At 33.3% G+C, this 17,790-nt stretch overlaps 1 protein-coding gene and 3 non-coding genes across 5 annotated transcripts; 1 reads left to right on the top strand and 3 right to left on the bottom strand.

The window, feature by feature from the left end:
- Positions 1-200: 200 nt before the first annotated feature.
- Positions 201-17,439, bottom strand: LOC125067590 (probable ATP-dependent RNA helicase DHX34). 2 transcript variants are annotated; one of them, XM_047676235.1, is made up of 20 exons: positions 17,361-17,439; positions 16,193-16,743; positions 16,001-16,119; positions 14,975-15,141; positions 14,246-14,449; positions 13,339-13,471; positions 12,805-12,953; positions 12,387-12,494; positions 12,052-12,157; positions 11,210-11,415; positions 10,293-10,496; positions 7,733-7,915; positions 7,028-7,125; positions 6,551-6,755; positions 5,478-5,540; positions 4,810-4,991; positions 3,686-3,796; positions 2,193-2,314; positions 905-1,193; positions 201-544 (listed from the first exon to the last, which is right to left on the bottom strand). In XM_047676235.1, the coding sequence occupies exons 2-20, from the start codon at positions 16,729-16,731 to the stop codon at positions 268-270; spliced, it is 3,465 nt and encodes a 1,154-aa protein (XP_047532191.1). In that variant the 5' UTR covers positions 16,732-16,743; positions 17,361-17,439; the 3' UTR covers positions 201-267. The 2 variants fall into 2 exon arrangements, with proteins under 2 accessions (XP_047532191.1, XP_047532190.1); XM_047676234.1 differs by lacking the exon at positions 17,361-17,439 and adding an exon at positions 17,264-17,320.
- On the bottom strand, positions 1,311-1,382 carry Trnaw-cca. Its single transcript has one exon. It is a non-coding gene; the product is annotated as a tRNA-Trp (tRNA).
- On the bottom strand, positions 8,608-8,679 carry Trnaw-cca. Its single transcript has one exon. It is a non-coding gene; the product is annotated as a tRNA-Trp (tRNA).
- Trnaw-cca lies at positions 9,582-9,653 on the top strand. The gene has a single exon. It is a non-coding gene; the product is annotated as a tRNA-Trp (tRNA).
- Positions 17,440-17,790: the final 351 nt, after the last annotated feature.

The raw sequence follows: 17,790 nt of genomic DNA, 5'->3' as shown, positions 1-17,790 counted from the left end.
TAAAAACATTAAAACACAGACAACAACTAAAAAGTATTTATTTAAAAGATAATTATTTTTTATTGTGATTGAAAGCGAGATTATGAAACACTAATATAATGTCACAATGTGATATGCGACATTGCCTATAATAATAATAAAAAGTCATTTATCAAATTACCGAAAGATGATTGTCAAGATAACACGATTCACGGTCAACAATTATACATTTTATTTTAGGCTATTTATAAATAAAGCAAACACCGATTTCCTTTTTTAATAGCATTTTTATTTACATGCATTTTTGTGCTTCAATATTTCAACAGGCGTTAAATATAACGTCTTTTTACAATTTTCACACTCATATTCCTTGGTGTTAGGCTTATTTTCCCTTATCACCTTAGTCTGCACTTCCTTCTTTTCGGTTCTAGAAGAGCATGTGAACTCCTTATGCTGTATCCTTTCTAGAGGTGATAAACAGACTGATATCTCGCAGTCTGGACAGGTCCATGGAAGGCTGTAGGTTTCTTGATAACTTTGGTAGCTCCAGTCCGTATCTACAACGCTAAAAATATTATTTCATAAGTTTTGTGAAGTATTAGTATTACTTCTGATAGTAATTGTTTCTCTTTTCTTTTTATTAATTTTTCTTCAGAGACTTAGGCCATATCTTTTCACAAAGTCTTTTTTTGTTTCTTATTATAAATTCTTATTCATCATTTAAATACACATCTACAACTACTTATGTAATTATATTTAATATTACTCTTATCCCTTCATACTATATAAAAAATAATATTTATATCGCATCCTTGTATTGACAGCCCTGATTTCCACACAGAGGAATATGGAGAATAATTAATGCTTTTAGTTGGGCACCCTGATGATACTTTGGTAATTAACTAAAATCATTTCAATCACTTACCAATTAAAAACAATATTATCCGTCACATACACACCGCCCTTCTTCTCGTGTGCACGGCATTCGAAGCCCTGATCGAAAGGATTAGGGTCTATACTCGGGTGTACCTCGTCCGCACCCACATACATTACTTTGAGGTCTCCAGGCAGGCATCTTTTTATCGTATAATATATATCACTGTTTATATAAGTACTTATATCACATGATAATTCGTACTGTTCTTCTTCGTAAGATGATTTAGTTTGATTTGATTTTTGAAGTTCACTTTCAACGGACTTGTTAGGATTTGCATCTGAAAATTTTAATAATTATAAATAAATACCTATGAGAAAAGTTTAATAAAATAATCAATGAAAAAAATATAATTTAAAAAGAAAGCGAAATAAAAAGTTGGCAAATTGATGAAATTTGACCCCGACGTGATTTGAACACGCAACCTTCTGATCTGGAGTCAGACGCGCTACCGTTGCGCCACGGAGTCGATACTGTTTTTCATGAAATATCTAATATGTATATAATTTTCGTAATATAATTATGTAATAAAATACTTTAAAAAAGCGGTTCTTTCTATTTTTCATTAAATCCGTTTATTATAGATGTTAAAATTAAATTGAATCTAATCAAACCTTTAACGAAATTTTTTTTTTTTTTGGTAATTTGAGAAAGGAGCTTTAATTTAACTAGTTTTTTAGACTTGTGCAATAAATGAAGTACAATAATTAAAAAGCTATTTTTCATCAAAATTAATAATTTAAAATATTAGGGACACTTATTCCAACCGCAGGATGCACACACGCACACACACATTTACACCTTGATTGTTTCAAATCAAATCAAAATAAACTTTATTTCAAGTAGGCTTTTACAAGCACTTTTAAATCGTCATTTAACAAACTATATTAAGTAAAGCTACCACCGGCTCGGAATGTAGATTCTACAGAGAAGAACCGGCAAGAAACTAAGTAGTTACTCTTTTTCAACATCTAAAAATACAGTCATGTTAGTTAAATACAATTATGTATGTACATATGTAATATATCCTGCCTGGAAGTCAACAAGCATTAACTCCACTTGTTTGTTGACAAAGTTATCGTAAATTTGGAAAAAAAGTGTATATAAGTAAGTATATAGTATAATATTGTATTATTATAAATAAATATATATATTAAACTACTACTATTTGTAGTAAGTACATAATATAAGAGAGCTATTAACAAATATCGTTGAAAATGTATGTCTAAGGTTTGTTTGTATGTACTTTTTCGATTGGAATGCGCTATAGACACTGTACCTTGAAGTCGCCTGTTAATAAGTGCGTCCCAACGTTGTCTTAACTTAACGGCTTTCATTAATAAACTCAATCCGGTTTCGGGATACGGAAACTCCAATAACAGCCAAGAGTCACAAAGTATTCTGAAATTAATTAATATTATCGGTTTAAAGAAATTGTTGTAGTATCAAAGCTTATATATTGTGCTGAGCCCTGCAGCGACCTTTCAAGAAGAGTTCTTCGGTGACAAATTTCTATATGTTATAAAAAACTGTAACTGTCTGTACTTAAGATTTTTCTTTAGATTTTAATACGGACATACATCAATAAACATAATATTTTAAGAGACAAATTTATATGTATAATACATGCATATGATATTAGAGAAAAGCCGAGAATTTGAATTTTCCTATCCGGACAAAATAAGTTTTTTTTTTATTTGTTCTTCGATCTAAAAGTGGTCTATAAGCCATTATTGTACTCCTGTGAAGCCAGGACGGGTAGCTAGTTGAAAATAAATGTAATCATCCTTATTCTTATTAATTTATAGCAATTACACTAGTTAAAAAAAAAAGTTGTGTTAAGTTCACTTTGCAAAAATCTCAAGTAGGTCCCCAAACGGCAATCCTAAGTCCCCAACTGTAATTCTCTTACTAGCAAAGTAAATGTATTGGTCACTAAGGCAAAGGGCCATTCAACTCAAATTATGTCAATCTTAACTAAATGAGTAAGTAAGTTTGTTTATTTGTCATGTTTGTTTGTTACACTATATCGTGTCATGTCTTAACAACTGAACCAATAAACAAGATTTTGAAGCCTACGAATGACAAATAAATAGAAGACTAAGCTAGAGAAATGTATGTTACTGTAAAAGCTCGAACTAAAGTAAATCTTAAGATTTTCCAGTAAAACCTAAGATTTACCGGCATGAGTTGGTAAATGTAAGTATTTATTATAAAGGGACGACTTTTTCGGACTTTTACCATTCCAACCTAAACTAATCTAACATGTAAATCCTAAGACTTACCAAGTGAATGGTGGTAAAAGTGCGAATCATAAAGTTTTATGGACATTTATCATTCATAATCGGTAAATCTTAGGTTTTACTGTAGTTCGAGCTTTTACAGTAACATATACATATATGTATATAATAAGTTCACAATATGTGAATACTGAAAACGCGCCATCTAGCGGACGTTGCCTACAACTGGCTACTACGTCACATATAACGTGTCGATGGTACCAACCTGTTATAAGTGTACCAAGATTGTCTTGAACCTGTATAATACCATCCTTTACACGAATAACCACTAGGCACACAGTACCCTCATGTCTCAAGAAAAATATGTCCTCTGACACAACCTATAAGAGATTATGTACCAATGCTCAAAAAAAATTGCTGGACATTGCATTAGATAAGTTTGATCAATCAAGAGAATATTTTAAAAAATCCCAATGCTAAGTTCAAATGAATAAAGTGAGTTATATAATGTAATTTATAACGTTCTTAATACCTTGTGAAACCAATGTTGGTGTCTATTGAATGTGCTAGAAGCAGCAACGTTTGGGCGGCTGGCATTCGCATTGAATTAACTATGTAGGGTTTTGTTGTCTCTAACAGCGATCTGAAATTGAGTTAAACAATATCATTTTAAATTAAAATTATTAATATATTTTTGCATAAGACAAAATAATTTTTAAATTTTTATTAATAGTAATTATTTGTTTTTTTTAGTGAGTAGATTACTCACTGCGCCCTTGTATACACTATTCAGACTTTTTAATTATGTAGGCAGACAATATTATTTGTTATCATATAAATATGATATATATCTTTGAATTTCTCGTTTTAAACGATTGTTAAAAGTCCACTTAACCGCCTATAGTATATTCCAACAGCAAGAGAACAAAGGCTATATATTTGACATCATACTGACGCAATATCATTGGTCGAGATCTTGAATAATCTATGAAATTCATTATCGATTTTCGATCAGATCGATTATTGCAATCGGAACTTTTGAAGTAAAATTAAACTTGAAAATAAACGTAAAATAAAATTAATCAAGAACTGTTAGTAGTTTTATATATAGTAGTATTATGTATAATACCTGAACTACTAGAAAATCAAATGGAAATCTTAAATATTCGATTGGAATAATCTACCCACTAAAGGTGAACTGGTAGAGATTGCAGAAGCGTTAAGTTCACCTGCTATGCAATTGTTCTAATGCAATTAACTATATATAGCCGAGATGGCCCAGTGGTTAGAACGCGTGCATCTTGACCGATGATTTCGGGTTCAAACCCAGGCATGCACCACTGAAATTTCATGTGCTTAATTTGTGTTTATAATTCATCTCGTGCTCGGCGGTGAAGGAAAACATCGTGAGGAAACCTGCATGTGTCTAATTTCAACGAAATTCTGCCACATGTGTATTCCGCCAACCCGCATTGGAGCAGGGTGGTGGAATATGCTCCAAACCTTCTCCTCAAAGGGAGAGGAGGCCTTTATCCCAGCAGTGGGACATTTACGGGCTGCTAATGTAATTAACTATATAAATAAAATAAATAATGTACTAGTTTAAAAGAATAATATTTGTAAAAATATTAACAATTAGTTAAACCAATAACTTACAAGTAACACAGTATCTGATGTTTTGCTGATAACGGTAGCCTGTTTTTATAACCGTTCGGTAATTCGGTCTGTATGTCCGCTTCAGTGAGTTGCAGAAGTTTTGGATTCTTGCCGAAGATGGACGTAGGGTGCAGAAACACGAACGGCTTACTCCATGTGTGGAACAGCTGTTCGGATACAGACTGGAACGAAGGAATTATTTTTGTATAAAACATTTACCAAAACAATTTTTACTTCTTTGAATTGACGTCATACCATTGGAATGATTAATGGTATTGCTTATGGATTAGTAACAGAATTGCGTTCTGAATGTCGGCGAAATTATTATCGAATTTATTATGAAACATCTTAAGGACTAAGGTCCAATGGTTGCAAGTCTTAATTTATCCAAAAGTTTTCAATGTGTTGTCAATAATACAATCTGCCATGTTACGTATTTTTTTTCTGTAATAATGACAAAATCATGCTTAGAAACGAAATGAAGTACTGTTTGTAAATGCGGCGTTTACACTAGAACACAATTTTGTTTTTAACGATAAAATATCTGATGGTGGTACCACCCAAAATATTTTAAATGATTTGAGCCCTAAACTTCGGGACACATAAATTGATCTTTAACACAATTAATGTCTAATATTGATTTAACGAAATAAAATAAAAGTCCGTACCTTGCAATGATTGTATTCGTCTGCTACTGCGACTTGTGGGTACAAAGCTCTGCAGAGTATCAACTGGAAGTATATAAATATATATATATATATTTAATATAATTAGAGTTGTTATTCTCGTTTAAAAAATATTTGGCTACGAAACTAAGACAGAGGATCCTCGTTACTTTTGTTTTTAACCCTCGACGCAAAAAGCGAGGGGTTATAAGTTTAACGTGTCTGTATATCTACCTGCGGTATCGCAGCTTCCAAACGGATGAACCGATTTTCGTTTAGTTCTTTATGTGTTGTAGATTATTTTATCCCGAAAATCTGTTCAGCCGTTTGAAAGTCATCAGCTCTTTGTTAGTTGATGAGGGTATCTAACTACCTTCCATATGTCCTAAACATTCGAGATTTAGTACCGTATTACTTCAATGATATTGAAAGAACACGATAAGGTAACTATGACTTGAAATATAACATGGTTCGAAGATTTCGAAAGTTGGTAATTAAATGGAATCAATGAGGCTCAATTACCACTATATTTATACCTGTGATACCTAGTACCTAAGTTAGTAACTCAACTAACTAATTAAAACAACTAAAATTTTAAATTTTAAATAACGCAAAAAAGCGCAAAAACAAGTAGCCTCTCTATATTCCCTCACTTTTAAAATCCAATTGGACGACAAATCAAACACGAGCGGTAAGAGTTCAGACGCAGGTCTAACGACTTTACGTCCTTTCAGAGGCACGGGAGTCTACACACTTCCAAATTCCAGACTCAGAGAACTGTGACTGAGAATTGATTGACAAAAAAGGGCAATAACTTTTTACCGACCCAAACGGTATTTGAGCCCAGAACCTCGGGATCGGTGGCCTTACATCTAGCCACTAGACCAACCAGGCAATCCAATTCATCTATACGAATATAATAAATATAATTTTGTATGAACGCGTTAATTTCTCGATTAAATTTTGATGTTTCTAACTAAATTGAAAATAATATTTGTGCTATATAATGAAGTTTATCGTGAATGAAGTTAGTATAAAACGAGGAGATAATAAATATATATAAATTATCCTTTCACCTTTAACATGATAAGATCCCGTCCACTGTTCGTACTGGAGCCGTTGATCAAAGCCCGTATCCTGCCCGCGTCGTTGGTCATGCGGAACTCTATGTCGCGAATGTCCACAGTATTATCCTCGTCTTTGTCGTCTATTATCTCCCACGAGTCGACTTTGAGACGCTTACGACGTTTCGATTCTTCAGCCGCTTTTTGTTTGTACTGCCTGCAAAAAAAAATCCGATTTGAAGGGTGACTGTGCCTGCATAACTATAGGCATAAGGGAGATCATCATCTAAGATCTCAAGGTAGCGCATTGCCGATGTAAGGGACGGTTAATATTTCTTAAAGTACACACATATAATTGGGGGGGTGTTGCCCCATTTGACAGGTTACCTCATTAAAATAAATAAATAAACTAGAAGTAAAATCTGAATACTGATTGATTGTTATCTGAACGTTCGTAATAATGATGTAAAATAATAAAGGTTGTAATACCTTCTCATATCTTTCAATTGTTTTATCTGCCCGTGTCGTAGCGCTCTCTCCGCTGACGACATTGTTTCAGGTTCTGGAGCCTCCGTTAGGTTATTGTCCTGGAAATAATTTTTGCCATATAAATTTACCATGGATTAATGTCGTATCTCATTTCCAACGAAAATCTAAAATTCACTCATTATTTGAAATTTTATTCGATTGGATTAAGTGGTACGAATAAAATAGTCAAATTTGAAACTGTTTAAACTCTAGCATAAGTTTTAGAACTACCCGCAAACACATCAATGGTACATTAAGATTTAATTGTTTGGAAGCACTCGAAATCCTATTTAGGCAAGTACGATCACGATAAGTATTAGAATGTTTATTTACAATTGCAACACTACCATACTGTCCTTTGTCAATAAAATAATCAAAATACTCTTTAAACAAATAAGCTCATAGAAGTGCTTTTGAATCGTGTTACAGTGTTGAAATAAATAAAAACTTATGACCAGTTCTGCCACACTAATTCCCCATTTAAAGGAATTACTAATACTCCTATTTACCCCTCCAATTAAGCTCTACGCTTGTGATCAGAGTGGGGTCGACAATAGCTCAACGGCACAATCGAACCTGCGACTTGTTACATCGAAGGGCAGTCCGTAAACCATTGCGCTATTGACGTTTCAAAAGCAGTAGATTCAGAGTCGGAACAAGCGGCACCTGCAGCAGGCTGTCGAGCTGCGCCGCGAGCTTGGTGAGCTCGTAGAGGCGCTGCTCCTCGAGGCCGCGCCGCCGGCACCACGCGCGCCCGCCGCCGCGCGCCTTCTCGCGCAGCCACGCGCTGTACAGCGACAGCAGCGACACCGGGTCGCCGTGGTCCGACTCGTCGGCGCGCCGGGCGTTCTGGGACAGTCACCAGTTAAGTTATCAGCGTGAGTGTGTACTACGACTTACAGTATCGATGTTGATGCAGTAAAGTTAAGTACATTTTATGAATGAAGTTCAATCTTCAGAAAACATCTTTGTTAGAAATAAGCGTTTCACAAGGGTCAATCTTTGGTCCTTATTCGTGTTTTATATTCATTGCAAGATAGACTTATGTACATCAAAAATTGTTTTTAAAGTTAACAGAAAAAACGAATATGACAGTGTAAATAGTGCATTGATTAAAAAATCATTTACTATTAGTATTTTGTATAAACAAAGACAATTAAGAGCGTTATTATTAATCTTATCTTAATGTAATTAATACTATAGTACGTTTTAACAAAGTTTTTTTAATAATAAAGTGCTTGATAAATTTATATATGTAGATTATCATATGATAATAATATAGGACAGTTAGGCTTAACTCCGAAGTTTCCGCAAGAAAATTAAACTTATCAAATATATTGACTGAAGTTCGTTAATAGACAAAACAACGTCAAAATTATATTGTAAACTCAAAAATTTCTATTGAATTTAGTCGCAATCAGCCAAAACATGAAAACTAACACATATGAAAACAAATATACACCAAGCAAGTAAATAATTATAACGTCCACGTAAAATTATATTATAATAGAAAAAAAGGAGGTAAAACGAATATTATCTTTTGACCCCGACGTGATTTGAACACGCAACCTTCTGATCTGGAGTCAGACGCGCTACCGTTGCGCCACGGAGTCGATGCTCTAAGCAGCGAAATAACTAAACACAAAGGTATGAGAACTTTTAATAGTTACTTCTTAAGTTTATTTTTAAAATATTAATTCACTTTACTTTCCATAGCACTCAAACTTTGTCAACTTTTATAATTAAAAACAAACGCCAGGAAAGATTTCAAATAATTTTTCATCGGCGTATTCATTAACAGTTCTAGGGAAGGTATTGCCAGTTTGGAATATGCAAATAATTGAGTTCACGACATGAAACTTTATGTTACTTTTGAAAAATCATATAACAATATAACATATAAACAAATAAAATTCAGAAGAAATTTTGACAAGAGTTATTATGAAATAAAGTTTTTTTTTATAAATTAAAAATCATCTAAAATGTTTAACTAGTATTTGAAGCAATCTTATATTATCGAAGTCAAAACACCTAAACTCTTGTTTAGCCGCCGTTTATATGAAGTCAACGTTAATAATAACAGCAATGGTTTTAAAAAAACAAATTTCGATTTAATACATTTTTTTATTATAATTTAGTCTAAAAAGTTTTTCCTCGAAGTGACTTCTCCTATTGCATAAGCGAAGTCGCATTATTTTCTTAAGTTGTAAATACCGAACTAGTCAAAATATTCGGCACCATATTTGATGCGATTTTTGTACACAATGGTTAAACTTACCAATAAGGATGACAAATAGTCACCCCTATTACCTCCTAATGGGAATACCTCTACTTATTGATAGTCAATGAAAAAGCAACAACTAATAGAATAAATAATGATTAAGAAGAATATTTCTCAATAAATAAATTTGATCTTTGCCTGCGAAATTAACTTTCTATAATAAATAATACTTTACGCTTGTAGTTTATTAAAGAAAATTCTATTATCTTTAGACATTTCACGGTATAGAGTATCGACTCCGTGGCGCAACGGTAGCGCGTCTGACTCCAGATCAGAAGGTTGCGTGTTCAAATCACGTCGGGGTCAAAGCTGCTCAAAAGGCAGGGATATTTTAAGCTAACTATTTTACCAATATAATAGTCAAAATTTTTTTGGTCTACCTGCTTTTCAATTATGATGAGACACTCGTGAATTGGAAAAGTTACTAACGTCAACATTATGCCATAAAAACATTCACCAACACATGTGATACATTTAAATGTTTCCAATACTTATAGCATATAAGATATACAACTACTATAGTGCCCGTGTGTATGTTACACCCACTCATCATATATTCTACCGCCATACAGCAATACTTATTGTTGGGATCCGGCATGAAGGGTGAGTGAGCCAGTGTAATTACATGCACAAAGGGTATAATATCTCAGTCCCAACCTGCCTCCCAACCTCCCGGAGGTTGGGAGGCAGGTTGGGAGCGCATTTGTGATGTAAGGAATAACATTTCTTATGGAGTCAATGTCTACTTGAGGTGATCGCTTATCATCACAACTTTTACCGGTGGTGGCTTGGGGTGACCACCTAATTTTCAATCATCAATACTCACGCATCAATCGTCCAAACGCCACAAATCAATACGTTTTTTTCTATGATCGGATTTTTAAGAGTGCAGTGGGACAGTTACAGACACGAGTGCCACAACACAGGAGAGGGCGAAGGCGGTACCTCGCAGTCGAAGTCCCGATGCGCGCGCGCGGTGTACACAGAGCGCAAGCCGAGCGCGGCGGCCAGCGCCAGCGCCGCGGACAGCCGGTCTGCCGGCAGCGTGGCCGCGCCCGCCACCAGCGCCTTGGCCAGCGACACTTCCACCGGCAGCTTGGCCAGCGCCGCGCCCAGCGCCGTCAGCTTCTCGTTGGAAGACAGCGCGCCCTGGACGCGCGAGTGCATTTATACAGACATTTATGTATGTACTACTCTCTAGATATGGCATCCCGAACAATTACTCTGTTCGACTGATCTGAACCGCAGACTGTTCACCTGACTTAAGTGTGGCGTTAAACTACTTTGAACGAAAAGCGTAAGTGCCATAAATATCTCGGCGCTTCCGAGGTTTTGGTCGCGAGATATCAATACTCTACAAGCGATGTAGTGCTATATTTTAATAGTTTGATAAGATGAAATAAAGGCGAATAAAAGACTTCCTCTTGATATTTGGAACTATTTATATGTATTTCTGTTACCGCTACAACAAAAAATACTAAAAACAGAAAAAAATATTTTTTATAGATAATGGACCGGAACCCTTTGTGCGCGTGCCACTGGCACTTGGTCGTTTTTTTTTTATTTAATGTTTGGTTGCAATTTTCTCATAGAAGCAAATTAGGTATGTGGTACTCACTACCCTTAGACATTGCACTGTATGAACGCATCGACATCTATATGTCGTGACTCAAATACGTAATAGACATCTTTTCATTTAAATTATTAAATACATTAATTATTATGAGTAATGCTTGTGTTACATAATGTCTACTGTGCGTGAGATGACTACTATGAGTAGTGACAGCATAAAAATACAAATTAGATTAAATTTTTCATCGAATTAAAAGATCTATAAGTATTATAGTTTTATTGTTACTTACATGTTGTTTAAGTTCTAAGAGCGCGTCCTCAATGGCCTCCTCCGGCGGCGAATCAATAAACGGGAACCTTCTGACGTCATTAACACCGAGCGAACTCATCAACAGCAGCAGCGACGCGAGCGGCACTCTCGACACTTCAGGGGTACTGAACGCTTCCAAATCCGAGTACTGCTCTTCAGAATATATGCGGTAACAGACTCCAGGACCTAGATATAATCAGCTCGTTTATGCCACAAACGGCAAGGTTTTTTTTGGGAAAGGTTGGACGAGCAAATGGGCCACCTGATGGTATGCGGTCACCAAAGCCCAAAGACAATGGCGCTGTATGAAATATTAACCATTTCTTACATTGCCATTGTGCCAATAACCTTGGGAACTAAGATGTTATGTCCCTTGTGCCTGTAGTTACATTGGCTTACTGGCAAGGTATTCTAGTAAAGTTTCTTAAATGTTTTTTCTGTTACTGTCATCTAGCAGCAGTTGCTTAATAATTAAAAACTAAATCAGTTATGAAAAGTTTTAATCACTCGGATTCACAGTTAATCAATGGCAATATTTTGATTTGCACATTTGCGAAAACACTTAAAAATATCCCACTGCCCGACATTTTAATCTATTTCACAGAAGAATCTTGAGTTTTAATTCACTTAGGCAGTTCAGGAATCAAAATTTATACACCTTCAGTTTCTATAGGACGTCAGTCGAACTTAAACATAATACTAGATGATTTACAAACAGATTATAAAAGTTTACTTTTTTCAATAGAAAGAGAAATTTCGGGAGGCGTATAGTAGGAAATCAAGATAAATGAACTAAATTAATACAACTTCAAATATCGATACCTGTTCGCCCAGCTCTCCCCTTCCTCTGATCAGCACTTGCCTTTGATATCCAAAATTCTTTCAGCCTCTGCATTTTCGTTGATGAATCGTAACTCATTTCTTTGACCTTTTAAAAATAATCTACATTTGTCATAAATTATCTTAAAACATTTTGCACAAACAGATCGTAAAATGGTACAAACTTCCTCCTTGAAAAGAGATGAAGCCTTGGCACACCAGTGCGACATTTTAGGGCTACTATGGTATTAAATACGTATTCATGTTGGATTAAGTGATAAATCATAATGTAAAGCGATCTCTTCCGACATTATATTACATTATCATAGTATGGATACCTTTCCGGAGTCAACGACGAATCTTATCCCGTCTATTGTGACGGAGGTTTCCGCGATGTTCGTTGATATAATACATTTCCGAACGCCCTCTGGTGGGTAGTCGAAAACCTAGAAAGTCATTAAATACATTTAATTTTTTGTATTAAAAATAAAATATATAAAACTATAAATATTTACATTTGAATTAAAACTTTATTGCTGGTACTCGCCGGAAGGGGTACTGGGTTTTAGTGTGGATTTGGTGGATTATGACCATATCTTATTCTTAATTTAGTTATTAGTACTTAGATGATATAATAAATTATGCAATAAACTACTAACTGTCCATATGCCTATTACCTACTTGATCATAACGCTTTATCAGATGAGCCATATGACTGTTCGCCCTTCAATTAAAAAAAAAAAGTAACAAGATTACCTTATCTTGTTCAGCGAGCGACAATGCACTGTGTAAGGGTAAAATGATCCAACTCTTAGCTTTTTCGTTATACTGTTGAGCGGCGTCACATATCGCTGTTATTTCCTTCACACCCGACATGAAAATGAGAAGATCACCTCTTTCGCCACCTGAAAGACCGGAAATATATCTATTAATAATAGACTAAAGTTACCCACTGCTGGGCTAGAGCTTCTCCTCCTTTTGAAGGAGAGGAGGCTCCAACTCAAAGTGTGGTAAAACAATCTTGTATCATCTCACTTTTCCAACGCGGAATGGTTAATACATATGTAGTTTTTTTCATCAGATGCAATCAAGTATGCTCACGATGTTATCATTTAACGCCGACCATAATAATTTTATATGACTTCTGGGCAGACAAGACTACGAGGATAAAATTAAATATAAAAAAACCGTCAATATACAGACTATAAAAGTGTCTTTGCCTGTTTATATATACTCAGATTAAAAAAAAATATACCTAAAATATGAAATTAATTCAAAAAAATGCTTTACTTGGGTATTTGCTGTCTATTAATTGCATGATCTGTACATAGGGCTGTGGATCGAGTCGGTCATCTCTAGTAGGTTTATCTTCTATCAAAATAGGTTTATACTTCAGTTCTATAGGGAACAGCCGACCCGGTACCTGAAATGTGACATTCATTGTACAGTCGAGGTAAGAAAAGGTTCGTCACCTTAAGATCTATTTTCGTGTGCTCAGTATGCGCGATAATCTGCTTTACCGATTGAGTATGACATATTGCGTTGCAATGTACACTATTTTGAACCTAGTTGTCATACTATGTTAGTTTAATTTTATGTGCAGTTTTCTGTTTAATGCTGTAGTTTCAAAATATCCTAAGTGTTTACGACTTGATAAAGGAATGAATTTGAAAACTGACGAAGGTTTTCTTACTCTGACTGTACATTTGAGTCCGCCATCTTAAGAACTCGCAAAATAAAGACTTACAGTAGTACATAACAATTCGTTTCTGACTTATTAAAATCAAAAACCTTTTTTGTGCTTAAGTATTTTTATAATATTGTAAAATCGTATTGAAGATATTATGAAGTTTATCAATTAATAAATTTAACTTTTTGTTATAAAAATCATTATTAATTTTTCAAAACAAGATCATATATCTGATTAATTAAAAAATATCACGGAGATAGCATTCGTTAATAAAAAAAAATTTTAGTTGATTATATTATTTAATTCGTTCAAAGATTCTTTCTATATGCATTAAACAAGGTGCCCGTCCTGACATCGCCCGGATCCTACCTAACGGGTCCAATCTAAACATGAGTATGTACTCAAATACACACAAAATATGTTATTGTTATCGGCATTGATCTAAATGTTGACAAGTGCAGTCCATACACACATGCATAATATTTATCGTATACAAAGAATACCTACTTGAATAACGACAGCCGATTCCGCTGAGAAATAATCCTCAAAAAGTTTAATATTGATCGTAGCTGACATGAGTACTAGCTTGATGTCATTACGGGAGTGTATCAAGCACTTGAGGACACCCAGCAAAAAATCTCCCATTAAATGTCTCTCGTGGATTTCATCGAGGATTATGACGTCGTAGCTCGGTAAATTTTCCGACGACATCTGTAATTTTATGTAAATTTATTTCAAATAAAAATACAACATAATTACGTATATATTTTAGCTAATCGTCTAGGACTTAGGTAAGGCCCCTCTTATTTAGAAAAAGAGCTTATTACACAACGGTGGTCAACATCAGGTAGATAAATATACACACAGAACGAAAGCTTACACATGCAGGTTTCCTGGCAATATTTTTCTTTACAGCCAAGCACGAGATCAATTTAAATAAGAATTCGCAATAATTCTTGCCGGCATTCGTATCCGCGTTATAAGTTTTCTGTCCAGAATATTATTATCACAGAATGCTTACAAAAGAGCGCGGCTATGTCCGATATTATAAAAAAGTTGTTAGCTTTAAGAGCATACTGAAGGAAGTCTTTAAGAAAAAAAAAGACAACTTATCAATTTTTATTTTAAAAAAGGAATACTTTTTTTAATACTTTACCAGGCATGGCGTATTAAGTCTAAAAGTTCCTATATTAATTAAAGACAGTTTATTTGATTATTCAATGAAGGTAATATTACCTGCCTTAACAATAATCCTTCAGTTATAAAACAAATTTTCGTATCCGCCGTCTTGCTTTTTTCAAATCTAATCTGATAGCCAACTTTACTCTCGAATTGAGTCAACATTTCGAAAGCAACTCGTTTTGATAAAGAAATACACGCAATTCTTCTCGGCTGGGTACAAGCTAAAAAAAGTAAAATTAAACATATAATCTATTTTTTCAAATTTGGGGTCTTTGGATATTTATTTATTTTTAAAGTACCCATACTCGGTACTGTTAGGAAATGAGATATACTAACTTAACTCTAAACCTCACTTGTTGTGTTCCAGTTTGAAGGGTGAGTGAGCCAGTGTAACTAAACGCAAGAAAAGTAACATCTTTGTTTCTAGGGTTATGTAAGAAATGATTAAAGTTCCATACAGTGCCAATGTCTATGGGCAGTGGTGATCAATTGAGGTGGCCATCAGGTCGGCCAATTGCACCTCAACCTACTCATGCAATACAAAATAAGCTGATGCTCTTTTCAACTGAGCCTGCCCTATAAATGTAATATATATTGGCCAAAGGCAAAATGAAAATGCCTTTAATTTTATTTAAGGAAACTTGAAAGTTATTCGTTTTTGTATTAGTAAATGAACATGTGACAAAAATTCTTCAGATACATATATCTTCACAATATTTAAATTTATCATTAAACATTTCTATAGAATATTCTCATTTATGTACGACTTAGCACTATTGATTTCTTGTTCTTGTTTAGTTACTGTATATTAGTCCAAAATTATGGAAACTACTTTAATGTAGATGACAATTAATCAAAGCCAGGACTGGCTTTGATTAATTAGTTTGTGCTAGACATAAACAAACTTACAAATGTTTACTAATATGTAATATTCCTAACATGAGCACAAAATAAGTATGTGAAAACTCAGTGGTACTTGAGTTATACAGCCGCAATCTTTATTTAATATGTAAATGCCCTAAACACTGTACCATCCTGACTATGTGTTATAATAATAATATGTATTAAAATATAAAATACCAATATTCTGAAAACCAGCTGTGTGTAGATATTGTGGTACTTGAGTTGATTTTCCACAGCCTGTATCACCAGCAACAATGACTACCTTCTCATTCTGTACTGCTGATACTATTTCATTCCTGCAAACAGTAAAGAAAACATATTTTTTATATAATTTTTTTTTTTATATTTTCTAATTTTAAATATACAAACCTATATTTAGCAACAGGAAGTTCACTCTGTGCCTTTCTCAATTTTTTTAACTTCTCAAATTTCTCTTTATTTTTAAAATCTAAATAAATCGACACAATATTTAGGAATGCATCGAACATTTTTTTGTCTAGCTTTCTCTTCTCCCTTTCATCATAAACACTATCCATAAATTTCATTTTACTTAAAAAATTTATACAATTATGTTTGGAAAAATTTATTGGTATTCCAATATCATTGAGTTCTATTTCATTTTCATTCTCTATAATTGATTTTCCCGCCTTTTTTAATGTCATTTCATATTTTTTAACAAACACCCAGAAATCGTCAAGATTATTTATAACTGTATTAGAATCATTACTGTATGTAATCATTTTGTTCAAATTTCTTTTGTAATCTAGAAAACTGAACTCTACAGCATTGGGTTGTTTTGGGGGACTTTGCTTTCGTAATTTATGTCTTTCTCTAGAGGTATTTTCAAGTGAATCAGATCGGCTTCTTTTTGATGAAGATTTGTGATGATCTCTCGACTTGTGATCCATAGTCAATTATAACTGAAAAAGAGGTTTTTTCGAATTGTAATAGATTAAAGCTTTCTTTACTTGACTTATTGTGTTACTTTGTAAATAAATGCTAGCCTAACTCCAAATACATGTAATAAATAAATTTTATTGATTGTGGATACCAAATAACAGTTAATGTTGTACATTTTTCATATTAACCAAATATGTTTATAAAGTCTAGTTTAAGAGTTTCAAGGGTCAAAAATGCAGATGTAATATAAATTATTATAAATTGAATAACAAAAATAAAAACGTTATGTATGCCTTAAGGTGTACCTCAACATAATTAAAAACACTAGGCTAACTCAATTAAGGTTTTCAAAACAATAATGATATAAAAAGTTTTTAAAGTGAAAATTATTTTAATTTTTTGATTGACCATTGAAATATTATGCAAGCCAATATATATAATACATTTATATACACATGATACATTTAAGGTAACCAACGGACAATTAAATGTAAGAGAGTTAGCCTATTGTTAATTGAAATTTTTAACTTATTTACATACTGTATAAACTTGTAGATTAGACTAATTTTATAAAAAATGTCGTACGACATATCATTGACTCATCAATGTTTTAAACTAATGATATATAAAATTTAACCTTATAACGTGAATATATTTTTTGGTATTGTAATTTAATCTTTTATAATATGCATACAACAAAAATAGGTCAAAACTTTGTTATCAATACTTTGACGTTTGACATTGATATTGACATTTAAAAATGTGTCATTTTTGGAACAATAACATTCGTTGACACAGCGAAAGAATCAATAAGTTTGATTTCAATAGAATCTGTAAATAATTTGAGCAAAAAATATATAAAATATGAAAAAAAAAACATTAAAATCATGAAGAATGCAAATTGAATTTAAATTACCCTTCACCAAATTACCTAAATTACCTTCCATAAAAAATACAATGTTTCTTTAGAAGTCCCGAATTAAATTTCAAATCAGAATATTTAAAGTTTTAATTTTATTCATGTGAAACTATATATCACATTATAAAATATGAATACATAAATAGAT

Source organism: Vanessa atalanta, chromosome 12 (assembly GCF_905147765.1).
Source record: "Vanessa atalanta chromosome 12, ilVanAtal1.2, whole genome shotgun sequence".
NCBI classification, from domain to species: domain Eukaryota; kingdom Metazoa; phylum Arthropoda; class Insecta; order Lepidoptera; family Nymphalidae; genus Vanessa; species Vanessa atalanta.
This window is presented reverse-complemented; position numbering and strand designations above follow the sequence as displayed.

Bases quoted from the DNA above. Each gene is read 5' to 3' on its own strand.
- LOC125067590 (XM_047676235.1), bottom strand. From the start codon at position 16,731: ATGGATCACAAGTCGAGAGATCATCACAAATCTTCATCAAAAAGAAGC. The intron at 12,954-13,338 runs GTAAAGCATTTT...CCGGTCTTTCAG, and splicing joins AATAGACAGCAAATACCCAA to GTGGCGAAAGAGGTGATCTT. The intron at 6,756-7,027 runs GTATTACAACCT...TTTTTTTTGCAG, and splicing joins CAATTGAAAGATATGAGAAG to GCAGTACAAACAAAAAGCGG.